We start from the raw sequence: 27196 nt of genomic DNA, 5'->3' as shown, positions 1-27196 counted from the left end.
TAGATGGGAGTTACCCTAGACTGTGGAAACGTAAGTACAGTGATAGTTGATAGGAGGAAGGAGGGCTAATTGTCCCTTAAGCTCCTTCCTCTCTGTTGAGACCTGAGGCAGTTGCTAGTTAGAAAGTGAGAAGTGAATCAGTGTTTCTGGTACAGACATCAGGGGTCTCCCCACACAGATGTGAAGCAATGCAAAGGAATCAGGGTGTTTTATACAGAATAAATGTTGGTGATGTTAATGGGACTCTGGTGACATCTTTAATTTTATCACCATTAATTTCAGTGGGGGTGGGGGGGCAAAGGAGTTGAGTGGAGTGTTGCAGAGGTTCCTAGTAGATCCATTCTGCTTTGGAGCACAGGCTTATAAACCAGCCTGTTGAGTTTCAAATCCCAGCTGTATCCTTGCTGACTGTCTGACCTGAGACAAGTTACTTAATTTCTCAGAACCTCAATTTCCTAAATAAGGATAGTAGAGTATTAAGAGGATTAAAAGAGATTGAACTGTTAAAGGCTATTCCTAGAATAGTGTAAGTGTTCAGGGAACTTATGTCCAAAAAGAAGGAGTCTCTTATTTCCATATTTTTTCTTCCAAACAGCTGGAACCCAGGCTGGAGAAGAGATGCCTGTTGTTTCAAAAACCAACATTAAGGAATACAAAGATAGCTTCTCTAATGAGAAGTTTGATTTTCGCAACCATCCAAATATTACTTTCTTCGTTTATGTCAGTAATTTTACTTGGCCCATCAAAATTCAGGTGAGAAGTGCTTTTTGGTATCATTCATGCAAAGATGTAGTCTTCATTAAAAAACTTAAACTCATCATTGTACGTTTAACTTACACTGTTGTTTGCCATTATACACTCTATGGCAAAGGAGTGCTGAGCACAAGAATACTACAAGGATTGTACTGGAAATACTATTTACCATATCAGTGGAAATTTCTGAGCACTTTGAAAAGCAAGCTGACATATATCAAATTAGGTAGTTATATGTATATTAATTTCTTCATGAATACTTACCATGTAAAAAGCCATAGGAATCCAAAGAGAGCTTCAATTATAGAATGTATAAGGTAAGTATACAGGAAACAAGCACTTATAACCAGTGAAATGCAGAATTCAGAAATAGGTATAGGAAAAGATCCCAAAAATGTTAGCGTATAAAGCAAGATAGATGCAATAGTGGGCATGAAGTTGTATGTAAGAGCATAGGCCTTGTAGTATATTAGAAGGAGGTCTGATTTCTGGCTTCTGGGTAAATCACGGAGCCTCTCCAAGTGGCATATTCTTTCTGTATGTGACTTAAAGAGTCGTTGTAAGAGTTGGTGTTGCCTGCTATATGGTCAAATGCTCTTTTCCTCTTTTCTCATGAGGCTAGTGTATTCCCTCCTACCCAAGACCCATGGCCCCAGGTGAGCTTTTTATAATGTTATCAGAGGTCTTGACTCTGTACTTCCTGCTCCATATCTCCTTGGTGAACATGGAGATTATGCTTGTGTGGAACTTGAAGGACTGGTTCACTTTTAGTCGTGGAAGTGTGGTTGCTGGACTTGGACTTGTTACTTAATTATTTTTAGAAGCAAATGGGTACCAACTAACTAGAATGGGCTTAACCTAATTTTGGTGGTTGTGTCTTCATGCCTTGGATTGTGGCTAAAGAGCAGTTAATTTTTCCCTTCTAGATGTGGAAGACAGAAAGTGTGATTTTTTTTCTCCTCATTTTCCTCTGTTTACCCTGTCTAAATGGTCTACAAATTCCCTTTGATCTGCTTCTTTGTTCTCACACTCTCTGCTTCCCTCCTCAGCCAGTCTTTTAAGCAAGGCCCACATCCCCTACTTTGTTTCTTCCTTGTTTACCTCTTAGCCCACCATTTTGTCAAAGTGAATTCATTAATTGCCCTTTCTTTCTTTCTTTTCTTTTCTTTCTTTCTCTCTTTCTCTTTTTCTCTCTCTCCCTCTCTTTCTCTCCCTTTCTCCCTCCCTCCTCCCCCTCTTTCTTTCTTTCTTTCTCTCTCTTTCTTTCTTTCTCTCTCTCTCCCTCTTTCTCTCCCTTTCTCCCTCCCTCCTCCCCCGCTTGCTTGCATTCTTTCTTTCTTTCTTTCTTTCCTTCTTTCGTCAGTCCCGAGGCTTGAACTCAGGGTCTGGGCACTGTCTTTCTTGTGGTTTTTTTTTGTTTGTTTTTTGTTGTTGTCAGTCATGGGCCTGAACACTGGGCCTGGGCGCTGTCCCTCAGCTCTTAAGCTCAAGGCAAGCACTCTACTACTTGAGCCACAGAGCCATTTCCAGCTTTTTCTGCTTATGTGGTGCTGAGGAATCAAATCTAGGGCCTCATGCATGCAAGGCACGCACTCTACCACTGAGCCACCTTTCCAGCCTTTTTTATGGTTTTGATGATGCCAAGTTGAACTGGATTTTAATTACAGTGAGAAGATTATTTTTTCCTTATCTGTGGAACAGAAGTAAGATTAGAATTACTTGGATACCAAGTACCTGTTAGATCATTTGAGTCTATTATTTCATTTGTGAAGATTGGTTTTGTGTGTGTGTGTGTGTGTGTTTGTGCGCGCGCGCATGCGTGTGCCCACACACTTGCACATGTATCCTGGTCCTAGGGCTTGAACTCAGGACCTAGGTGCTATCTCTGAGCTTTTGTGTTCAAGGCTAGTGCTCTACCATTTGAGTCACAGTTCTACTTTTGACTTTTTGGTGGTTAACTAAAGATGAGAACCTTGAATACTTAGCATGCTTGGGGCCATGAGTTTAATCCCTAGCACCAAACAAGACACAAAAAATAAAAGGAATGGGCTAGGAAGGTGGCTCAGTGATACAGTGCTTGTCTTGCATACATGAGGCCCTGGGTTCGATTCCTTAGCACCACATAAGCAGAAAAAGCCGGAAGTGGCGCTGTGGTTCAAGTGGTAGAATGCTAGCCTTGAGCTGAAGAAATGTACTTATTACCTTACATATGTAACTGTAACCCCCCTGTTCATTAAATTTACAATAAGTAATGAATAAAATAAAAGGAAAAACTAAATTGTGTCTAGAACTCAACTTCCTAGGATCAGAGAAACATCTAGAACCTGATAACCCCGTCTCCAGACAAGGTAGGGAAATTCTAAGACCTCACCCTCAAGGTTTTCACCTGTACACGCCCTGTGTATTCCCCTTCCCTACAAGTAAATAAGTCCTTCTGCTTTTTTTTTTTTTTTTGGTGGTGGTAGTGGTATTAAGGGTTGATGGTCAGGGCCTTAGACTTGCTAGCTAGTGCTTTACTACTTGAGTCATATTTTCAGCCCTTTTCTTTTTTTTCTTTTGTTGATCGTGGGCCTGAACTCTAGACCTGAGCGCTGTCCCTCAGCTCTTCAGCTAAAGGCTAGTGCTCCACCACTTGAGCCACAGCACCACTTCCGGCTTTTTTTGCTTATATGGTGCCGAGGAATTGAACCCAGGGCCTCATGCATGCAAGGCAAGCACTCTACCACTGAGCCACCTTCCCAGCCCTCTTCAGCCCTTTTCTATTAAATGTATTTTTCACATGGCATCTTATGTGCTTACCCAGGCTGGCCTCATACCACAACCCTCTTATCTCTGCCTCCCAAGTGCCTAGGATTTACAAGATTGTATCACCATACCTAGTTAATTGGAGAAATTTGAAACCTGTATATTCATACATATGCATATATACATGTATGTATTATACCTTACTTTGTCCTTTCATCTGTTGATAGGGTTCAGTTTGGTATGGTATACATTTGATAGGTTGTTTCTATGTGAATACTTGATTTGAGTCCTAGTAAGTAAATGTATTGATTTGAGATTGTTTTCATACTCTGAATTCAATGAACACCAAGCTTTATTGCTCATCTCTGGAAAGTGGTTAGTATTTTTCAGAGAATCTTGACTTACACTGCTGACGTTTTCCCCAGTTGGAAAGAGGGCTCTGTGCACATAAGCAGGCTTTTGTGTGGAGATAGCTGTGCCGTTGCCAATGCCGAGTTCTAGTTTTTTCCTCTCAGCGGCCTGTGGCTCCACCCTCTGAAAGCCACTGACATGGTTTTAGAGCTGTCCTTCTAGAGGGAGCTCTTCCCATAATTAGTTTTAAAAGTAGGAATTTTAAGTTCAAGAATCAGAGGTGTTGATTTCCCTCCCCGACTTGTTGGTACTCCTTATCTGATCAGTAGTTTGAATAAAATCCACCTGTGAAAGTTACATTAAGGAGCTTATGAAAATAAATGATGGCGTGCTCACCACCGAGTTTGCCAAGCTTTCCTTGAAAAAGCAGGTAAGTGCTCTGAAAATGTGTCTTTTGCTCTTTAGTACAAGTGACAGCAGTATTTATAAACAATGACTGAACTTATGGCATCCTGTGTCCTCATGTCCTCACCCAGAGCTGGGAGGACACTGGCTATCTACACTTGGTATGGTAGTTGGCTATACACTGTCTTTCTGGGTAGATGTATTGAGTTTTCAACATAGGCTCTCTTACTGTTTTATTTTCCTTGAGCTACAGCTTTTCTAGTTTTAGTATAGCTCTCAAATATATACACCAACTGTACTAGTTCAGTAAAAGCATAGAGACATATTTAAGGAAGAGAGTAGGAAAATGTCTAACCAGTATGATAGAGGCCATTAAGTTTAATCTTGGTATAATTTCTAATACAGGCAAAGCCTTTTTGCCTTGGAGTCTTGTTTTTTAAAGCAAAGTAGCTGAGGAAATCTAATTCTTTACTCGGAAATTCATGTAAACATTGGTGCTTTAAAAATGGTAACGCTAAACTCTAGTTCCTTCGCTCTGCCCCAACCCCAAGGTTCTTTTCCATAATTAGGAACAGATCAAAACCTTTAACTACTGATGGTATTTGAAACTAACTATAAAAATCTTTGTAGATGCAGTTAAGGGGTGGGTGTAGGGGGGGAAACAGATTGAAAATGTCTGCGTATAGAAGGGTAGTGGGTGTGTTGAAGCTAGTTACGCCTGTTTTCTGGCCAGTTGTTTCTGTGGGTGAGGGCCCTTCTTTCAGCCTCAGCTTTCTAAAAGTCATCCTGGCTGTTCTCAGGAAGCAGGAGCTCAGCTGGCTTCCTCTGTGCCCACAGTTTGGGAGGGTAGATGGGACAAGCAGACTTTTAGTGAGGGTGGAAGGTGGGTGGTGGAACTGGGTTCTGACTTGTTGCTAACTCTACAACAGAGGTTGTTATTGTAACGTGGAACTAATATTAAAAGTCCTCTCCATGCTGGGTATTTCATGTGAGAGACCAGTGTTCACAAGGGAAAGCAGCTCAAAATTTGTTTTTAGAACTGGGCATTCAGTTGGATTTTAGAGTGATATTTATGGGTACTAACAGGATTGCTGTACTAAGCAAGAGATGTGGGAAACTTTTGTTTACTCAGATATACTTTTTAAAACTGACAGCTTTATTGAGATATAGTTAGCATACCATACAGTTCGCCCATTTAAAGTATGCAGGTCAGTGGGTTTTAGTATTTCCTAATCAATTTTAGATTATTTTTATCTTTCCAAATAGAACCAACTAGCATTTCTCCCTCTCCTGGCAACAACCACTCTATACTTCTCAACTGTGGATTTTCCTGTTCTGGATATTTCATGTAAATTAAGTCACTAATATGTGGCCTCTGTGACTGCATCTCTTCATTTAGCATAATATTTTCAAGGTTCATGTTTAGTCTGTTTTAGTGCTTAGTTAAAGCTGAATGATAATCCAGTCAATTTGTGTACCACGTTTTGTGTATCCATTTTTCTATTGAGGGATATTTGGATTTTTTTTTACTTTTTGGCTCTCATGCACAATATCAGATATACAGTCACTCATGCATTTGTCTATGATGCTGGGGATTGAACCCAGACCTTCACACTTGTTAGACAAGTATTCTACCATTGAGGTTGGAAGTAGTAGCTTGCATGGAATCTATGAGCAGCCCAGTGGCATTAACTGGCCTTGAGGCTCTGACCAGAGCTTGGGTATACAGTTTCTGTGCCAGCACAAACCAGCATTAGGTGGGTGGTATGTGAGGCCAGGTGATAATCACTGGACCCAGTCCAGGGCTATGGTATCTACACAGAGTTCTATATGCAACTTAGTTTTTAAAAGGAAAAAAAAAAAACTTTGTGTCATAGGAAAACTCATAGGAGGTGAATCTCCCATTCTTTGCAAAGATTATGCCTGTTTGCAGACAACAGGCCTAAGCTTCTATGGAAAGATTCAGTCTTCTTCTGGCTTGTTGCCGTGTTCAGAACTCTGAAGGAAGATTAGCATAGTCAGACCTATCCTGATGACATCCATGGCCACGTATGCTCTCTCTGCACCTCATATGAGGGATGGACACTCCAGAGGACTCTGGAACCTTGAGAAGAGTCAGGAACAGAGGGTTCAGGCAAGCTCACAGCCTTGGTGGAGCTTGCTGGCTTCAGGGGCTGTGAGATTAGTCTGCCATGTACAGACATACATCATTTGTGTGTACCTGGCAGACTGAAGCCAGCCTTACAAAGAGGCCAGCTATGCCTTCCCATCTTCCCTGTCTTGCATGTTCATATGATGAAAGGCTTGATGGAAAAGATGTTAAAGTTAAGAGGCCCTTTTTTCAAGCTTTTAGTAGTTTTTCCGTGGTCATTCAGCATTCATTCATTATTTGCCCATTCAAGTTTTTGAGGATTTTGTTTATAGCACCTAGTAAGAACAGAAAGCATTTGTTCTCTGATAGTTGGAAGCTAAGAACTACTATTAAAAAAATTCTTTTGTCCAGACGCCGGTGGCTCATGCTTGTAATTGTAGCTACTCAGGAGGCTGAGATCTGAGGATCACGGTTCAAAGTCAGCCCAGGCAAGGAAAATCTGTGAGACGCTTATCTCCAATAAACCACTAGAAAACCACAAGTGGCACTGTGGCTCAAGTGGTAGAGCGCTCACCTTGAGCTGAAGAGCTGAAGGACAGCGCCCAAGCCCAGAGTTCAAGCCCCACGACCCACAAAAAAAAAAAATTCTTTTGGAGGTATAGAGGTTTGAACTCAGGGTGTCACACTTCCCAGGTAAGTGTTCTGTGTAGGTTAGCACTCTAGCACTTAAACCACAGCTCTACTTCTGGGTATTTGGTCATTAATTGGAGATAAGAGTCTCACAAACTTTCCTGCTGTCTTTGAACCATGATCTTCAACATCTTAATCACCAGCTCCCAGCTCCAGCTCCTTTTTTTCCCATCTTTTGATAAGCCTCCACTGGGGTTTCATGGTAGGAGTCCAAGCAATCTTCAGGGTCAGCCTATGGGAGCTTCAGAGCTGGTGTGAAGTGCAGAGGTGGGATTCAGAAAGTTATGCCTCAGAAGATTGCTTTTGGGTTGGAGGTAAAGAAGAAAAATTAAAGGGTAAGACACTTTGTCTTCAGTGAAAAAATTTCATTAATATCTTTAAAGAGTAAAGTATTGTAGCTCCACTCTTGAAAAGAGGAGGCTGGATCAGTGGTGTGATGTAGCCTGTGTAACCCACACCCTGTCTATCTCCACAGATTGCTTTCTCCCAACATAGCAATTTTATGGATCTGGTACAGTTCTTCGTGACTTTCTTCAGGTAATTTTCTACATACAAACTATACCTGTTCTTTTGATTCAGGCCCTCAAGTCCATAATTTCATGGAGGGTAGAAGAATAATCTTGTGTTTCTGTAACAGATAAAATTTCATACACATTCTTGAAAGATATATCAGATACAGTTCACTGTAACCTGATAAAATGAGAACATTTGTTTTTATCTTCTGGTTTGGGGGGCAGCTTTGCTTGTACCCTACACTTCTCACACTTAATCTAGCTCTTCCTATGGGAGAGCTTGTGGTCTTAGCTAAGCCTGAGCTACATAACAAGACTGTTTCAAAAAATGAAAGTATAGACAAGAACTGTAGTTAACAGAGGCTAGAAAGGGTGTAGAGGAAGGAGGGAGAGAGAATAATTACTGGATACAGAGGAGAGGTAAGATAGGAATATCAATATCATGTAGCACTTAAGATGCTATAGTTGAGGACAGTTAGTTTGAATATTTCAAAATAAGAAATAGGATGTTGAAGTTCCCAATATAAAGAAATGATAAATTTATTTTTTTAAATATTTATTTTAAGCTGGGCACTGGTGACTCATGCCTGTATTCCTAGCTACTCAAGAAGCTGAGATCTGAGGATAGCAATTCAAAGCCAGCCTGGGCAGGAATGGCTGTGAGAGTCTTATCTCTAAGAACTACTCAGAAAAAAATCTAGAAGTGCTCCTTTGGCTCAAGTGGTAGAGAGCTCTAGCCTTGAGCAAAAGAAGCCCAGGGACAGTGCCAAGACCCTGAGTTCAAGCCCCAGGACTGCCACACATACAAATAAATTTTATAAATGTATATATTTATTTTAGATCACAATTTCTGAGTTCATTATTTAACAATTCTTTTTTTTTGGGGGGGGGTCCAGTTGTGGGGCCTGAACTCTGGACCTGGGCTCTTCAGCTCAAGGCTAGCACTCTACCACTTGAGCCACAGCGCCACTTCCGGCTTTTTTCTTTTTGCTTATGTGGTACTGAGGAATTGAACCCAGGGCCTCAGGCATGCAAGGCAAACACCGTACCACTGAGCCACCTTCCCAGCCCACAATTGTTTTTCTTACTTGGGATTGTTTTGAATAAAGGCAGGTAGAGATCAGGGTTCTCTGCCCTTGAGAGATCAGGGGTGGAAGCCCAACTCACCTCCCTTTGAGCCAGAACATTGTAATAAGTATCGGAAGAGAGCTTCGCTTTGGGGTTTGGCGGGTTGTTCCCCATGGGACCCAAGCTATAGAAGGTAGTGGTGCTGATTGTGAGGCCTAATTATAACAGCATTTTCTTTCTCACAGTTGTTTCCTCTCTTTGCTACTGGTGGCTGCTGTGGTTTGGAAGATCAAGCAAAGTTGTTGGGCCTCCAGGCGTAGAGAAGTAAGCATCAATGGAAAAAAATAAATGACAGATTCCACATAAAACAGTGTTTTTCTTTCTTCCTCTTTTAAGCAAGTCAGCTATTTAAACACTACAGATTTTCCTTTATTGTTCAGTGAAAGAGATAAATATATGTTTTGTTTTTTGTTTTGTTTTTTGACTGTCATGGGGCTTGAACTCTGGGCCTGGGCACTGTCCCTCAGCTCTTCAGCTCAAGGCTAGCGCTCTACCACTTGAGCTACAGCGCCACTTCCTGTTTTCTGGTGGTTTATTGGAGATAGGAGTCTCAGGGACTTTCCTTCCTGGGCTGGCTTTGAACCTCGATTCCAAGATCTCAGCCTCCTGAGTAGCTAGGATTACAGGCATGAACCACCAGTGTCCGACAAAATAAATATGGTTTTAACTTGTCTTTTTTTTTTGCTAGTCCTGGGGATTGAACTCAGGGCCTGGGCATTGTCCTGAGCTTCTTTTGCTCAAGGCTAGCACTCTACTACTTGAGCCACAACACTATTTCTTGCTTTTTCTGTTCATGTGGTACTGAGAAATCGAACCTAAGGCTTCATGAAGGCTAGGCAAGCACTCTACCACTATGGCACATTCCCAGCCTTGTCTTATTTTTTAATGAGTCTTGGTTTTTTCCAGAGCTTCATTCCAAAAGTAGGTCAAATATTTACAATGGACAAATTCAAGTAAGTAAACTTAGAAATTACAACATAAAGGCTTTATGTTAGCTTTCATTTGCATTAGTTTTCCTTTAGTCATCATGTCTGTTGGTCTGTTACATGGTTGCTAAAGGAAATGTTCATATGTATGAAATCCAGATTTGAATGTACTTAGGCCTGGGCTTTTTAGAAGACCATGAGAATACCTAAAATCACAAATTACCAGCAGTTTTCACTGGTCTTAACGTCTGTAATAGGGTTAGGTTAGCTCCAAGAGAGGGGCTTCTTCCTGCAGGCCATACCACCTACTTCTGACCACATAGAGTGATGCTATCATAGAGATAATGTGGCATCCTTGTTCCTGTAATTTTTTAATTCACAGGACAACATTCAGTGGGGATAGGTTTGTTTGTTTGATTGATTGATTTAATGGTACTGGAGTTTGAACCTAGGTCCTTGTGCTTGTAGCTGGGCATCCTACTCCTTGAATCATACACCAACCCCTTTTGGCTTTTCTTTTTCCTTTTTTGGTCCAGTCGTGGGGCCTGAACTCTGGGCCTGGGCACTGTCCCTCAGCTCTTCAACTCAAGGCTAGCATTCTACCACTTGAGCCACAGCGCCACTTCCGGCTTTTTTCTTTTTGCTTATGTGGTGCTGAGGAATCAAACCCGGGACCTCATGCATACAAGGCAAGAGCTCTACTACTGAGCCACCTACCCAGCCCTATTTTATTATCTTTAAGTAGTTGTACAAAGGAGTTTCAATTCAACATGTCAGTTTATGAGTACAGTATATCTTTTTTGGCTTTTTTTTTTTAAAGCTGAGTACTGAACTCAGGGCCTTATACATACTAGGCAAGTGCTCTTCCACCGAGCTAAATCTCCAACCCCAGAATAGAACATCTTGATCAATGTCACCCCTTTCATCATTCTCCCCCATCTCTCCCAGAGGGTTTTTAAAAATAGGATTTGTGGGCTGGGATGTAGCTCAGTGACAAAGGGCTTGCCTAGCAAGTACAGTGTCCTGGGTTCAGACCCCAGTACCAAAAAAGAAAAGACAAAAAAGCAAAATAGTTTTTTAAAAAAATAGAATTTGTTAGTTGTTTGTTTTTGTCTGTGGTAGTGGGGTTTAAACTTAGGGCCTTGAGCTTTCTTTTTTTTAATTTAATTTAATTTTATTGTTAAGATGTTGTACAGAGAAGTTACAGTTACATGAGTAAGGAAATGAGTACATTACTTGTTGATCATTGTTACTCCTTCCCTTCCTTGTTGTTGTCTTACTATCCCTTACCTCCCCCAGCTCCCACACTCCTATCCTCCCTTCCCCACTTGCCGCCCAAAGTTGTAAAGTTCATTTCCAATATACTATCCTGTGGGTATCTTTGTTGCAATGGGTCATCCTGTGTCCTTGTGTCAGCGTTTTGTTATTCCCCTTCCCCTCCCAAGATTAACATATGTATATCCAGATGCAGGGTATCAAAGGGCCTTGTGTTTTCTAAGCAGGCACTTTTACTGCTGAGGCATGCCTCCAGCCCTGATTCAGATAATTATTTTTTTAGATAAAGGCTCACTTCCTGCCCAGGTATGTATCTGGGTATGACCCACCAATGTTATCCCATCGTAGCTAGGATAACAGGCATATACCACTGGGCACAGCTGTCACTTGAGGAAGGATCTTGGGAACCTTACTGCCGGGGCTGGCCTTGAATTGAGATCCTGCCATTCGCCATCTCTCAAGTAGCTAGGATTACAGACATGAGTCACTGGTGTCCATCTAAAATGGCTATAATGCTGATGTGTTGTGCAATGTTCTGGAAAAAGTTAAGGGAGTAAGAAACCAGGCATAGTGGCACAGACCTATAATTCCTGCACTTGGGAAGCTGAGGCAGGAGAGGTTGCAAATTCAAAGCCAACCTAGACTCCATTGCAAGTGTGAGGAAAGCCTAGGCTACATAGACTCTCAAAAAAAGGTAGGAATTATTTACCAATTAGTATTTGTTTATTTGTGCCAGTCCTGGGGCTTGAACTTGGTCTAGGCACTATCCCTGAGCTTTCTGCTCAAGTCTAGCACTCTACTACTTGAGCCACAACTCCACTTCTGGCTTTTTTGGTACTTAATTGAAGAGTCTCAGTCTTTCCTGCCTAGGCTGGCTTGGAATCACAATCCTCAGATCTCAGCCTCCTGAGTAGGTGGGGTTATAGGCATGAGCCACCAGTGCCTGACCCAATTAGTAATTTTTAATATAAAAATGCCCTTCTAGAATGGATCCATGATCAATGTAGCCTCAAGATTGTCTCTTAGGGGCTGGGAAGGTGGCTCAGTGGTAGAGTGCTTGCCTCACATGCATTAGGCCCTGGGTTCGATTCCTTAGCCCCACATAAGCAGAAAAAGCCAGAAGTGGCACTGTGGCTCAAGTGATAGAGCGCTAGCCTTAAGCTGAAGAGCTGAGGGACAGAGCCCAGGCCCAGAGTTCAGGCCCCACTGCTGACAAAAAAAAAAGAAGAAGAAGATTGTCTCTTATACTAGGTAGCTTGAAAGGGGGTACCAGTGCTCAATAGGAAATGTACTCATTACCTTACTTATTTAACTCTACCCCCTCTGTACAGTATCTTGTTTGAAGGTAGTTCGAAGCAAGGCTTATTTGTCTTCCATGGCAAAATCTCAAATCTTCGAGAATATGCCCAGAAGATCTCTACTATCCTTGCTGATATGGTAATGACCACACACTATCTTAGATGCTGTAATGTAATAGTGTCTCATCTGATCCTAATAACAATCTTACAACATGAAAATACATTTCAGAAAAGAAGAAACAAATCCAGAAACGTTAAACCCTTTCCCTAAGGTCACATAGCTGAAGAAAGCTGGAGCAGGGATTTACATCTACATTTTCCTCTATTCTGCAGAATTTCACATATGTGTATGCTTTTAGTTTACAATCTCTCTGAATCAGTTCCTGTTTGCTCAGTTTTTTGTTGCTCTGTGAATATTTGGTTCTGGTTTCAGCAGGAAGAAAGTAAGACTGGCTTTAGTTTAATAATAGAAATATGAAGAAATGGATCTATGATGTTTTATGCATTCTACAAGCAAGCATCGTAGCATTATATTCACCACTATGTTAGTATGAATCTAACAGTATGTCCACCACTGTGTTGTATGAATCTCTAACACCATATCCACTACTGTGTTAATATGAATCCCTAACATTATGCCCATCACTACATTAATATGTATCTCTAACATGTATCTTTAACAACAACAACAACAAAATAGTGTTACCACATCCAACAGAATTTGGTAATGATGTCTAGCACATGTCCTGTTTGCCCCAGCTGTCACAGGAGCGTCATTTTGAAGCATCTGTTTGAATCAGGAAGGATAAAGTATTTTTGATAAGTAGTATTCACTAATAAAACTCCCCTTAGTACTCGTTGCATTAATGCCTGCTTAAATTCATTAGCAACTTCTTCGAGAGATGCAGCAGATGGCTAGCCGTCCCTTTGCCTCAGTAAATGTTGCCCTGGAAACAGATGAAGAGCCACCTGATCTTATTGGGGGGAGTATAAAGGTGAGAATATGATTCTAAAGTCCCTGTAATGACTTCAAAACTCAGAGTTCCGAATCTGGCAAACCAGAAAAAGCAAATGCCTTATTCTCTTACCTCCTAATTTTCTTTTCTCTCTTTAACTATTAGCTAAAACACTGAGGTTATCAAGTATTCTTTGGCTTTCATTATTTAGTTGTTTATATCATTAAGTAGCTAAACTGAACCATTGTTTTTTGTTTTGTTTTTTGCCTTTTTTTTTTTTTTTTGCTGGTCCTGGGGCTTGAACTCAGGGTCTGGGTGCAGTCCCTGAGCCTCTTAGTGCTCAAGGCTAGCCCTCTACCATGTGAGCCACAGTGCCACTTCTGGCTTATCTGAGTAGTTAATGGGAGATAAAAGTCTCATGGACTTTCCTGCCCAGACAGGCTTCTAACCATGATCCTCAGATCTCCGCCTCCTGAATAGCTAGGATTACAGGTATGAGTCACCATGCTGGGGGAATCATTGCTTTTTTATATTTTTAAGTACTTTTTTTTTTTTGAGTCCGGTCGTGAGGCCTGAACTCTGGGCCTGGGTGCTGTCTCTCAGCTCTTCAGCTCAAGGCTAGTGCTCTACCTCTTGAGCCACAGCACCACTTATGGCTTTTTTCTTTTTGCTTATGTAGTGCTGAGGAATCGAACCCAGGGCCTCACGCATGCAAGGCAAGCGCTCTACCACTGAGCCACCTTCCCAGCCCTTTAGTACTTTTTAAAGCAACAAAATGGTTACAGTATATTGTGTGGAAGATAAATATTTGACTATCCCCAAATGATAATGATACGATTTTATATTTTGGCAAAATGATAAAATATTTTATATACTGCTGGGCGCTGGTGGCTCACGCCTGTAATCCTAGCTACTCAGGAGGCTGAGATCTGAGGATTGCGGTTCAAAGCCAGCCCGGGCAGGAGAGACCGTGAGACTCCTATCTCCAATAAACCACCAGAAAACCAGAAGTGGCGCTGTAGCTCAAGTGGTAGAGCGCTTGCCTTGAGCTGAAGAGCTAAGGGACAGCGCCCAGGCCCAGAGTTCAGGCCCCATGCCTGGCAAAAAAAAAAAAGAATATGGAGGATAATTAAAGCCAAGAGTTAACATCAACCACCAGTGCTGTGATGTTTCTTGTGAGTACCTGAAGGTGGTTCTTGACTGTGAAGTATCTATGTAGGTTACAATAATTCTTACTATTCTTCTAACAGACTGTTCCCAAACCCATTGCCCTGGAACCATGTTTTGGCAACAAAGCTGCAGTCCTCTCTGTGTTTGTGAGGCTCCCTCGAGGCCTGGGTGGAATCCCTCCCCCAGGACAGTCAGGTGAGTAGATGGGCTCTACTTACACTGAAGGAGCCGAGCCTTGGGACTTCCCTTTGGTAGAGAGTGTAAGGATGTAAGGGCAGTATTGAGCAGTGCTACCTCACTGGGTGCCAATGCTTCAGTGAGATAATTCCATTTTTGTTTGTTCCCCAAACTGCTTTTCTGAGGTCCCCATTACCTTTCTGTGGAAGAACACTTAAATAAATTGCTGCAAACAGCTACTCTTTTTGTGTCAGAAATTGTAAAGGAAGAAAAGTTATAGTCACGTTTTTGTAAATGAACCTTTAAAGAACAGGAAAATGGGTTTACCTCCCAGATGGACAGGGGAGAAGGAAAGAAGGACAGGCTAGGAGGAAGCTTTTCTTATATATCTTCTTTTTTCCCCTACCATGGAAATATAAAAGGAAAATCCTAAATATTCTAGAAACAAAAGAAGCTTTTCCTTGACATGTTTCCTTTGGGTTCTCCCAAGGTCTTGCCGTAGCCAGCGCCCTGGTGGACATTTCTCAGCAGATGCCAATAGTATACAAGGAGAAGTCAGGAGCAGTAAGAAACCGGAAGCAGCAGCCCCCTGCACAGCCTGGTACCTGCATTTGATGCTGAGGCCAGGGACTCCATGCACGCAGGAGTGTGTGGCCCAGCTGCAGGGGAAGGTGCAGGCAGGGAAGTGGTGGTGCAGTGCAGGGCAGAAGACTGGAAACCCTTGAAGCATCCACCTCATCTGCATGATCGCAAGCTTTCTTTGACGGTTTCTCCCATCTGTGTCAAGCATCTAACCTTTTACTTTTGCATAGGAAACAATAGATTTAATTACCTGTCCAGGAATGTTCTGCTTGTTGCTGGAGGAGGCCAATGTAAAGCCAGTGAGAGAACTAGGAATGACACCCAGCTTCTTCACTTGTGGGAACTCTTCTTGGGACTGTTTCAACTGCAAAAAATGAAAGACAGTGTTTACAAAGAGACCATCGTCGTCGCCAGTTCTTCAACATGGTCTTTTAAACACTAGTCAGATGAAATAACTTTTCATCTGAAGCCTGCTATCTTTTTAAAAGATGCACTGTTTACTCTCAATTTCCGCAGATATCGTTTCCAAGAAGTAGCTTTTTTCTAGTTGACCATTAATAATGGTCCATCTCTTTTAAATCATATCAAACTAGGACCGAAGGGGGCTATTTTAAATGTCAAGGTCAGCAATGTTACTTAGAGTGTAAATGGATGTAATAGTTTTCTATAGCAACTTGATTAATTTAGTCTTAGTCCATTTGAAATTTTCTCTTTCACTCTCTTTCCCTCTCTCACTCACACACACAAACACACACACACACACACTAAGTGCCTAGACTTTAAATAGATCTAGCAATTGGAAAGTTAGTGAGCCTAAGTTTTTACATAATTGCATTCCTACATTCTTGTAAAATTTAAATAGCTATCATTGGCAATCTGCTCTTTTTCTAAAATCTAATTTGCAGCCAGGAAAGAATTTTCTCACCCAAGAAACATTTGACCTAACAGCAAGGACTGAAGAAAACAGAGAAATGAACTAACTGTGAAAGCTCCTGTTTTTATTGTTTGCAAAAAAAGGACAGTCAAGAGGATATGTGCCACCTGCCCCACCCAATGTCATTGGCCTGATGCTTGATCAACCCTCTGCCTCCTCCTGACTGGGCAGCATAGAAGAAGAAAGTCACTTAATTTCATGTGTCTCCTTTAAGCAGAGAAGAGTACTGAGTGCGCTTGAGACACCTGGGTCAAAGGGCAGCTTGCCCCAAATCTGTGGGTCATCCACAGGTTAAGGGTAAGTAGACACCAGGAGAGGGACAGGCCTTTGCTGTTGTATAGCTCCTGCTCAGAGCCTGGAAAGGACTTGGAGCTGTCTGCCCTTTCTTCCACAGGCTTGGCCTGGCCCACCCATCCTCCTCACAGATCAAGCTGGTGGTTGTGAGGAGGGCAGTGAATGCTGAATTAGGATGAAAAGCACATGAGAAATGGACAAGGAGGGTACACTCTGCCAAATGGAAAATGACCAAATTTAAGAGGAGTGGGGCAGTCCCCTGCTCTTCTCCCACAGGGCCCTGACTGAATGTTGTGTTTCCCCATTTATGGTGCTCTGTATTCTGGCATTATGCAGCCTCCCACAATCTCTTCTGCTTCAAGACCCGCAACTCTAGAATTACCCGATTGGGATTGGCGTCTGGACAGCATTGCTCAAGTTTGTGAATTTGGAGAAATCAACACTCAAAAGAGCAAAAACTGCGGCATTTCACCTTTAAATGCAGTGCCTAGAGAGGGAGTTTTTTTCTCTAACCCAACACTAACCCCACTCCCATAAAGAAGCTCTTGGAAAGATCTTTCCAAGGAAGTTGAACCATAAAACACTGATGCACAAAACACCTCTACTGTGAGACTCACCTCTCAAAAAGCTTCTGTTTCATGTCATTGGTAAAGAGCGGACAGTTCTAGAAAAGACCCTGAATTAGGAGCTCCCTACATCCCCTCCATAGAACAAAGTTTCAGAGTGTCTGCAGTAGCCTGGCCCTTCTCCTCTGTACCTAGCTACCAGGAGGCCTCTTGGTGAAACAAAAGGGAGGCCACTAGGGCTCATCCCCCTACTAGGAAGATTCCTCCTGGTTGGTTCAAAGGACCAAATTTCATTGGCCAAAGAAGTTTCTTCACCACATTAGTCCCATGTTTTGAAATAACATGCACCATGACCCCCAGCCACCTGATGATATACTTTTTTCCTCTAAAAGATGTTTATTTTTAAAAAGAAAGAAGCAAATGAAGTTTAATTCTGCTCCAGCCATGGAGAAACAGCTGGATCCACCTGCTTCTACTGTGCAGCCAACATCGAACAGCTTCTTCCTAGCTTGGGGCAGAACGGGAGTGGCAGGGAAGAGTTGCTCAGCTCAGAGCCAGTTACCAAGAGGGAATGGGTTGTCACCTGGTACCTTCCCCTGTCACAGAAGAGCTTGTACATAAAATAGTCATGAAAACATTGATCTTGCACTTGTACATAACTATACAGTAGTGTCCAGAATGTTCAGACATTCAGAGTGTACATAAAACAGAACAAATATCGTAATGTATTTTTTGTGTGTGCTGGGCCTGGGGCTTGAACTTAGGGCCTGGGCACTGTCACTAAGTTTTTTTGCTCAAGGTTAGGGCTCCACCACTTGAGCCCCAGCTCCACTTTCAGCTTTTTTGCTGATAATTGGAGATGAGTCTCACGGACTTTGCTGCCTGGGCTGGCTCCAAATCATAATCTTCAGATCTCAGCCTCCTGAGTAGCCAGGATTACAGACATGAGCTACTGGCACCTGGCTCTGTAGTGTATTTTTATTAAATGTAATGACATGTGAATTTCACCTAATACATTTCTGTGCCATACAATGGGTATCCAAGCTCTAAGAAGTCCTTTCTTCAGGCCAAGAATTGCACCACCATGTGCTGATGTGTCCATTTGCATCTGGTACTGAGTACGTAACTCAAAACAGGACTCATATATTTCAGAATACCTAAGAAGAGAACAGGGCATTGTGGGGCATGCCTGTGATCCCAGCTTTCAGAGGCTGAGGCAGAAGGATTGAGTTCAAGGCCAGCCTAGGCTATATAGTGAAATCTTGCCCCCCACCAAAAAAAAAAAAATTAATGAACCAAGAGTCAGGCAGTAGGTCTGTACTCAGCAGTACTCAAGGGGGCTCAGGAAGCAAGAATGTCCACCGCTGTTGTTGGCTCTGCAAGCTCCTTGTGCATCTTCTGGCAGACTCTCCATACTCAAAGGCCCAAAAGATGATTAATCCCACCCTGAGAGATGTTTCTCTAATCTTAAGATCAAAGACAAGGTTCTCCAAGCTGTTTTTCATTGTGGTTTGTCTAAATTGATAGTGACTTTCTGAGAACCATAGTGTATAATAAAACCAGAATGGAAAGGAGAAGCTCAGTTGCTGGTGAATAGCTCCATTTCCCCTGGAGATCCCTGGCCTCCTGGCCACCCCCAGCCCACCCTACACAGTGTGGGGAGGGGCTAGTGCTTCCCTCTGAGAGTCACCTGTAAAGTAGGAGGAGTTTTGGAGAATGCAACCCATACTCCCTTGAGCTAATCTGGAGGAAGACTGTCAGTAGAAGGAAAGTACCAGAATGTCCATGTGCAATTCCTGAAGTAAAAAATTGGATGTGCACTGAAATCAGGCAAGTAAAAGCAGAACACTCTGGGTAGGAAGACATTTTTCTGACTGGTGCCTGTCTTGTTCCTTCAATTTAATGTGGAGGCAGGGGGTGGTGGGATGGCAATTCACTTCCTTGAGAGATGGTGATGCTTTCACGAACACCTTTGATCCTTCTTTTCTACAGATGCATCCATTTGTTTCCTAATGCTAAACACTAATGGTAAACACTAGGACAGGGACTGAGAAGAAAAAATAGCTCTTTAGAAGTACAAGGTGATCTTTCCTTATGTGGTTTCTGTGAGAATACCCATCCTGAGGACAGAACTAAGAAGGCATCCCTTTCAGAAATCTGGAATATTTACCCCGTGACTGTGTGGTCTGCAACCATGTATACACACACACACACACACACACACACGCATGCGCACATACACACTCACAGAGACACAGCTTCTGGTTGGAGACCCCAGCCCTGGCTGGCCAAGCAGAGCAGCTGGAGCTCACACATCCAGCCCACAGGGAGACTCTGGATTCAGCACAGAGGGAACCCAGCACCTTCCCTTCCAAAGGCAATAACAGAATTGACTTTCGTAACTAAATCTGTGCACAATAACATTCTGAACACTAGTGAAGCTTGTTGCGTTGAAATAATTCTGGCTCTGGAAATGTTTCTGTTTTACAGTTATTTACAGTTTTTGTTCATTTGTTTGGATTCAAGCTTAGTTTGTTAATATGTATAATTTAGCATCTATTGCACTCATGTAAATATGGAGTAAGTATTGTAAACTATTTCATTGCTGGGATTGTGGGTGTTATACATACATTTAGGACTGCAATTTTTTGGTATTTTTTGTATTGTAAAATAACAGCTAATTTAAGCAGGAAGAAGAGAATTAAGGGAGGCCTGTGCGTTTTAAACACAAATGTGAAGCACTTGTATATAAATAAAAGTAAATACTATAATACAAACTCCTTCTGAAATAAAATAGATCTGGTAAAATGTGGTTTTGCTCTAAGTGTTGAATTCTAATTTTGCCTGGTTTCATTTGTATCTACATTTTGGTCATTAGAATTTAAGAAAAGAAACAATATTGCTACTGAGGAGGCAGAAATAAGGAGCATCGAGGTTCACCAAGGACAGATTCATCTCAGTCAACAAACTGAGCATGGTGTCTGGGTGCTTGTGGTCCAGTTAAACTGGGGTTGAAGGTAGGCGAACCATACTCTGAAGCCAGCCCTGGGCATAAATGCAAGATTCTGCCTGAAAAATAACAAGCAAAAGAGATCTGGAAGCACAAGTGATAGAGCACCTGCCTTGTAAGTGCAAGGCTCTGAATTCAAACCCCAGTACTGCCAAAAGAAAAAAATGCCAATGTTTCACACTTCCTCCAAGGAAGAACTTAGCAGTCATGAAAGTGAAGGTATAAAACTCTCCAGAGAACCTTGCACCTGTGCAAGTCATAATTGCCACTTAATTCCAGAATGCACCATAGAGGGCAGTAATACACCTGTTGATAACCATTGCCTTACATTACCTAGCCCTGCCCTTTGCTGCTGCTGTTCTGCCCACTTAGTTCCAGCCATCCTGGCTGCCTTGTCAGTGTCTGGACCCACCAAGCACAATGCCTCCTCAGTGCCGCTATCACTGTTGCTCCATTTGCAATGTCTTGAAGGTAGACATCTTGTAATGGGTACATCCCACCCAGCTTTCAAATGTCTTGCATGATACTTGTGAGATGAAATATTTTTCATTCTAATTATTTTAATATATAACCTAGTTCTGTTTAAACACAGTATTTGAAAGATGGCTTAATAGACAAAAGTTTTTTTTTTCAGAAAAGCATTTTATTTTGTTTACCATAGCTTGAATCCTTCCAAGCACTCTTGAGTCTCCAGCCCAAGAAGATGATTAGTGAGGCCCGGTGACGGTGGTTCCTGCCTACAATCCTAGCTACTCAGGAGGCTGAGATCTGAGGCTCACGGTTCAAAACCAGCCCAGGCAAGGAAAATCTGTGAGACTCGTCTCTCCAGTTAACCACCAGAAAAGTGGAAGTGGCACTGTGGCTCAAATGGTAGAGCACTTGTGAGCTGAGGAGCTCAGGGGCAGTGCCCAGGCCCAGAGTTCAAGTCCCATTACTGACAAAAGAAAAAATGATTATTGATTAGATCAGATGATTTTGATTCAAGACTGTATGAAATATACTGAACATAGTACAGTTCAGCTCTGTTATCAAAGGATATGAGTGTGTGTGTGTGTGTGTGTGTGTGTGTGTGCTGGTAGAGTAGCTTAAACAGCCCTGCTACCAGATGGGTGTATGTGTGCTGATACAGTGTCTTAAACTCAGGACCTTGTATTCAGTTTGCTTGCTTAGCTGGTGGACTACACTTGAACCATACCTCCAGCTCAGCCTTTTTGCTGGTTATTTTGGAGATGGAGTCCCATGAATGTTTATGCCTAGGCCGGCTTCCAACCTGATGCTCTGATCTGAGATTATGAGTAGCTAGGATTTACAGGAGTGAGCCACTGGTACCCAGTTCATTTGTTTACTTTTTAATTATTTATATTTTTATACTGTTGGGGTTCAAATCCAGGGTCTTGTACATGCCAAGCAAATGTTCTACACTGAATGATAAACCCAGCAATCTAGATTGCTAGCACTCACTTGTAAGCTAAGCCTTCTTATTTAATTCTTGTCTCTTAACCATTTGTGAATTTTCTTCTCCTGTGTGAGCACTCACTTTAGTTGTTTTTTTTTTCCTCTGCATCTTCTACCCTGATCTGAAGGTGCTTTGTTACTTTTTTTTGTCTTTTCATTTTTGAGAGGTTAATATTTTGTTTCTTCTTGGTGGTACTAGGGTTTAGACACAGGACCTTGAGCATGCTAGGTAGGCGTTTACCATTGTAGCTACACTGGCTCCACTTTTCTTTTTTTGTTTTTTTGAAACAAGGTTTCACTATGTAACTCATGCTGGCTTGGGAATTCTTGCCTCGGTCTCCCAAGTGCTGGGATCACAGGCATGTGCCGCTATGCTCAGCTCCTGGAGGCTCCCTTAGGTGTGCAGAGACATGTCCCTTGCAGAGCAGCTTTATAAGATTGCCCTGGGCCCAGAACTTTACAGGCTGGCAAGACAGGACCGTGTCCCTACCTCCTTTCATGAGCAAACTAAGGCTCACTAGCCATCTGCTGGGATTGCTCTGAAGTTCTGTACAGCTGCTGGCTTTTTGGAAATTTCACTCCCCACTGTCCATATTTCCTGCAAAAATTAGTTGGGCTGAAGCCGGGGGGGGCAGCATTTATGAGCCATGAAGTTTCCACTAATAAATCCATGGATGCTTCTAGCATCTGCCTTTCCATCTCTGCCCCAGTACCAGCCACCTGGCCAGCTGGGGAGTCAATATTTACAACAGCAACCAGAGATCCAGGGCCAGGACTACAGTCAGTCTCCCAGAGTGTGTACAAGGGTGACAGATCCTTGGAAACACATGGGGCCTGACACAGATATGGCCATGGGGCCACAGCTGGTCTTAGTCTTAATATATTTGGCCAGACTTAGTCCTGTACATAAACCAGAGCCTTGTTAGGTAGAAGTAACAGAAACCAAACTCTTAACAGACATAGGGAAAATCTGATTTCCTAGGACTGCTGTAACAAATTACCCCTGGCCTTGATGACTTAATAGAAGTCTATCCAAAGTTTATCCAAAAATAGGAGTATTTTTGGATGCCCAGTCTGAATGGAGGTGCTGGCAGTGCCACATTCCTTCTGAAGGCCCTGAAAGAACTCAGGCCTTGTCTCCTCCATATTCTAGTGGCTCCCGGTATCTCTTGGCTTGTGGCTGCATCATTCCACTCTCTGCCTATCCTTACACAGCCTTTTCTAAAGTAGGCCCTTGTGACATACACTCACATGTCTCCTTAAAGAACAATGCTGGTCGTGTATGTAATCCTAGCTACTCAGGAGTCTGCAATCTGAGGATCATAGTTCAAAGCCAGCCCAGGCAAGGAAAGTCCATGAGACTCTTATCTCCAATTAACCACCAGAAAACCAGAAGTGGCGCTGTGGCTCAAATGGCAGAGTGTTTGCCTTGAACTGAAGAGCTCAGGGACAGCGCCCAGGTCCAGAGTTCAAGCCCCACAACCAACAGAAAAAAAAAAAAAGATATCTGGGAAGGGAAGTCCATGAGACTCATATCTCCATTAACCAGCAAAAAGCCACAAGTGGAGCTGTGATTCAACTGGGAGAGCTCAGTATTGAGTGCAAAAACTAAGGGGCAGCACCCCTCCACCCACCTCACCCTACACACACAAAATTAATGTAGAGAGATCAGACAGACGCACAGACCAGACAGGTTCTCATTATTTTCAAATACCTTCTCACTTCATCGTCCCAATCTTTTGGAAAATGTCTGCCTGTTTTTCTGTTCAGAAATTCTACTTTCACTCTGTTAAGATGTCTACATTTCACTCTGATTATGAGTTAAAATGGAGCCAAGTTTAACACATTCACCTAAGGAAGTCACTTAGCAGGCACAATCCTGTGCTTGGGTCACCATGTAGCTGTAGTGAGCAGGGCAGAATGGTACTATCACTACCTCTCCCCCACCCTCCCCATCTTGCCCCAGAGCACACACAGGTGTCCACTCCCATGCAGGTGCAGATGGCAGAGAGGATTCTCTCTCATCAATTGAGAAGAGATTGAACTCAGCCTCTGTCCAATGGCTCTTCCCATTCCAGGTGACCCTGTGGTATGATACCACTCCCCCAGGCCTACCAGTGTCCTGCCTAGGACAGCCCATGAGCTGGGAAAGAGCAGTCTTTATTAAGTTTACTAATTAAAAGGAGAGGTCCTTCACATAGAACACTGGTGACTTCCTACTCACCTCTCAGCAAGGGTCTGCCTGGCTACTGAGAGAAACTGCTGGAAAGACCAGCAGGAGCAACATCATTTGGACCCCTGGAGACAGCTGTGCCTGAAGCCCAAGTTGCTCCGGTGCTTTCTTAAGCCAGTTTGATGTGTTTTGTTATTATCAAGAGAGAACTGACTGGTTGGGAACTGGCTGACAGTGTGAACAAATGATATTTGTGGGTTTGGTGTGAGGTGCAATGGTCATGGACAATCGAAGGCCTGAGTTTTGGTGTGGTTTGTGCCTAACCCTCGTGTCTTAGATCAGGATTCTCACACCATGGTTCACTGGAGAGCTAGCTCTCAGGAAACTGAAAGGCCATAGGGAGGCAGGATGGAGCAAGGGCTGAGCTATGAGGTGATCTCAGTCAGAGTGCTACTGGCTTTGGGGCTTGAATGGAAAATGTAATTGTGATTCCTTGAAGCAGCCAGACCAGGCTCTTGTGTCCCTGCCTTGGTCAGTCCTGGCCACCATAACCTCAGGAGCAGAGAATAAGCTAATATGCATTTCTGGCCAATGACTCTAGGAAAAGGGCAGCTAAGCTGGTTTAGTAGCACCAGATTGCAGCTATGATTCAGTTGTACTGGCCCAGGGCCTCTCTGAGCAGAGCGCCAACAGTCTCCACCACAGCACACTTCACAGCTCCTGCCTCGCCTCAAATTGACCTGGGAAGTGGCAGCCCTGTTGGTAAGGATGACAAAAGTCTCCAAGCTTTCCAAGCAAAGGCTGCCTCCACAAACCCCTTTGCAGACCATTTTTTAAATTTTGTTACTTAATTAGTGGGGCTGGAAGAAGGTGGAACCTAGGGTCTTACATATGCTAAGCAAGCCTTCTACCATAGGCTGCACACTTAATCCCAGAACTGCAATTAAATATTGCCTATAAGCTGGGCACTGGTGACTCACACCTGTAATGCTAGCTACTCAGGAGGCTGAGATCTGAGAATTGTGGTTCAAAGCCAGTCTGGGCAGGAAAATTCGTGAGACTCTTATCTCCAATTAATCACAGAAAAAAAAAAACAGAAGTGGTGCTGTGGCTCAAGTGGTAAAGTGCTTGAGCTCAAAGACAGTGCTCAGGCCGAGTTCAAGTCCCAGGACCGGAGATATATATAGTCATTCATTCATTCACTGGGTCATAGACACTACCTAGTGTGTCTGCTGGCCACCTCTGGCTGCAAAGGAGGCTGTGAAATGTAGTTTCCTCATCTGAGAACTAACAGAGAAGGAAAGAAGGGACAAAAAGCAAAGAAAATCCCTGCCACTAGGACTTAAGAGCTAATTCAATTCTACAGCTATGAGACAAGAACTGGAAAGCTGCTAGGCTACCCAAAGCCATATAGGCCAGCACAAACCACACTGGTCTCCAGACTCTCAGGCCAATGACAACAGGAAAGCAAAGTCAGTATCAGTGCATGTAGGTTTATTTGGTACAGTGTGCCAACGCTAATGCTAAGGGTAAACCTCTGGGAAGATGACTTTAGCCAGTGTATTCCTGGGGGCATGGCAGGGATGGGAACCACATTCACTCCAGCTGGTGCCCATCAATGTGGAGTATCACAATGGAAAGTCCTGGGACACAGGTGGATTGAATTACTGGTAATGTCTAACTGGGAGGCTGCCATGCAAGGCTGCAGTGCTAGAGCGAGTCTTGCCTATGGGTCTGTCCAGATGCACTCAGTGAGTTTTTGGCTGGGAGATTTTGACCTCTAGATCTCAAGTTCTGTGATTAATCCAACCAAGATGCCCATGAATAGGGGAACCAGAAGCTTTGCAATCAGGCCCTCCAACTTACACTCCAGGGAACAGGCACACCAATGTCCACACCCACAAAGAATGGCAGCAAGGTCAAGCCAGACCCTTTGCAGTGGGCAATAGGCCAGAGATGTGATCCAGCAAACTATGCAAGGTGGGTAGTCAGACGTGTTGTCCCAGGTCTGTGGTCCTAGTCAAAGCAGGGGCTTGAGAGCCAGGACAGAGAGAATGGCCAGCAAGGAGCTCCCTTCCAGGGACTGGTCAGCAGAGGAGATCTGAGGGGTGGAAGCAGAGAGAAGACTCAAAGCAAGAATGTGTGCTGTCCTCTGCTGCACTCCTTCCCAGGGGACTCATGCCTGCAGGAACTTCTAGCTCACCCACCCCATCCCAGTATCTTACCTGTAGGAGGCTGTGCCCAGGATCCTGGTGGGAGTCCAGCTGCTCCTGCAGGATTGAGGGCCACCCGCTGTCAAAGGCTTGCATGGCACCATCTACAGAAGGATGAGTCCACAGAGGGCTTGGCTGGGAAATCCTAGCCTAGAATCCCCAGTTCCTTGGGGACAAATTGAGAGACTCCCTCCCTACCTGCAAGGAAGAACTTCTGGGATGGGAGGTATGTGTGGAGCAATGTCAAACAAGGACAATTGGGGTAAGAGCAACTCAAAACCTGAATAGGGAAGTGGCACTGTGGCTCAAGTGGTAGCACACTATCCTAGAGCTGAAGAGCTGAGAGACAGCGCCCAGGCCCAGAGTTCAAGCCCCATGATGGACAACAACAACAACAAAAACAAGTGAATAGTCCTCCATCCTCATAGGGCAGGGTGAAAATTATCACCCCATTTTACAGTTGAGCACAGAAAAGGTTTCTAGTGTATGCTCAGCTAGTAAGTGGCAGATCACAACTTCAACAGAAGCCCTCTAAATCCAGACCGCTAGCTATTCCAATCTCAAAAGGCAAGACCAGGATCACCTGTGGGAGGGAGGTTTGGGGGGAGATGGGGAAGGGACCTGCTCACAAGTGTGGGAAACACCAGCTTGACTGTCCCACCCTGTTGTCTTAACGGTTATTGCCCTTTCTGGGTGCTCGTTGCTACCGTTTTAAGAGTTCTAGCTACTCAGGAAGCTGAGATCCTGATGACCCCACGGTTCGAAGCCAGCCAGGGTGGAAAAGTTCAGAGACGAAGTAATTGATTAACTAGAAAAAGTGGGACTTAGAGGCGTGGCTCAAGTGCTAGAACACCAACTCCAAAAGCTTAGTTCAAAACCCCAGTACAGAAGGGGGAGTACTTGCCTTAATACCTGTAAGATTCTCCTTAGGGTCTATGACCTGATCTGGAGCAGTTTCCCCCAGAGACGAGATGACTGCAGAGGGCGAGAGCTTCGAGGCTTCATCAAAGAACCCGATTTCCTCCCCCTCTAAAATGGGCTCCTCGTTTGCTAGAGGGCCTGGAAGTGGCTCCCGTCTCTCTCCTACTGGGGTCCCTCACCCAAGCAGCGGTTCCTTGTAAAGAGCCCCTGGAAACTTTCGCACTCTTCGCGCCTGTTCCCACTGACTCCACAGTCGCACCAGGGGGCCACGCGCGCGCTCGCGTTGTCCACGTAGTTTGGGGTGACGGCGGTGCCTGCAGGAAGGGACCCCGGTGGTGGGGTGATCAGCCCAAGCTGGCAGAAGCAGCTCCTGGAGACCCTCCCCTCCCCGCCCCCGTCCGCCCTCAGCGGTGCGTACCCATGAGGCCTGCGTAGGCGCGCAGACAGCGGGGACCCTGGCCTCGCAGGCAGACATCTGGAGCTGGGGCGCAGGAGGCTTGGAAGGCCAGGAGGCGAGGTCTGCACCAGGGACCCGAGAGGGTGAGCAGTGACCCAGCCCCGCCCCCGGGA

At 43.8% G+C, this 27196-nt stretch overlaps 2 protein-coding genes across 3 annotated transcripts in view; one reads left to right on the top strand and one right to left on the bottom strand.

Annotated features, from left to right (window-relative positions):
* Atrn (attractin) overlaps positions 1–17627 on the top strand; it is a 95130-nt gene extending 77503 nt beyond the window's left edge. The window contains exons 24-29 of one of the 2 annotated variants that reach the window (XM_013011039.1): positions 596–753; positions 7512–7573; positions 8862–8940; positions 13063–13170; positions 14382–14496; positions 14969–17627. In XM_013011039.1, the coding sequence (XP_012866493.1) occupies positions 596–753; positions 7512–7573; positions 8862–8940; positions 13063–13170; positions 14382–14496; positions 14969–15093 (647 nt within the window). In that variant the 3' untranslated portion in view covers positions 15094–17627. Of the gene's footprint in view, positions 1–595; positions 754–7511; positions 7574–8861; positions 8941–13062; positions 13171–14381; positions 14501–14968 lie in introns of both variants that reach the window. The other variant, XM_013011040.1, reaches the window with a different exon arrangement.
* A 7363-nt stretch (positions 17628–24990) lies between these two features.
* Positions 24991–27196, bottom strand: part of Gfra4 (GDNF family receptor alpha 4) — an 8849-nt gene continuing 6643 nt past the window's right edge. The window contains exons 4-7 of the mRNA XM_013010762.1: positions 27045–27145; positions 26806–26940; positions 25718–25809; positions 24991–25593 (exon numbers count right to left, since the gene is read on the bottom strand). Coding sequence (XP_012866216.1) covers positions 25513–25593; positions 25718–25809; positions 26806–26940; positions 27045–27145 — 409 coding nt within the window. The 3' untranslated portion in view covers positions 24991–25512. The remainder of the gene's footprint in view (positions 25594–25717; positions 25810–26805; positions 26941–27044; positions 27146–27196) is intronic.

The sequence above is a fragment of the Dipodomys ordii genome, unplaced genomic scaffold (assembly GCF_000151885.1).
Source record: "Dipodomys ordii isolate 6190 unplaced genomic scaffold, Dord_2.0 Scaffold13, whole genome shotgun sequence".
NCBI classification, from domain to species: domain Eukaryota; kingdom Metazoa; phylum Chordata; class Mammalia; order Rodentia; family Heteromyidae; genus Dipodomys; species Dipodomys ordii.
This window is presented reverse-complemented; position numbering and strand designations above follow the sequence as displayed.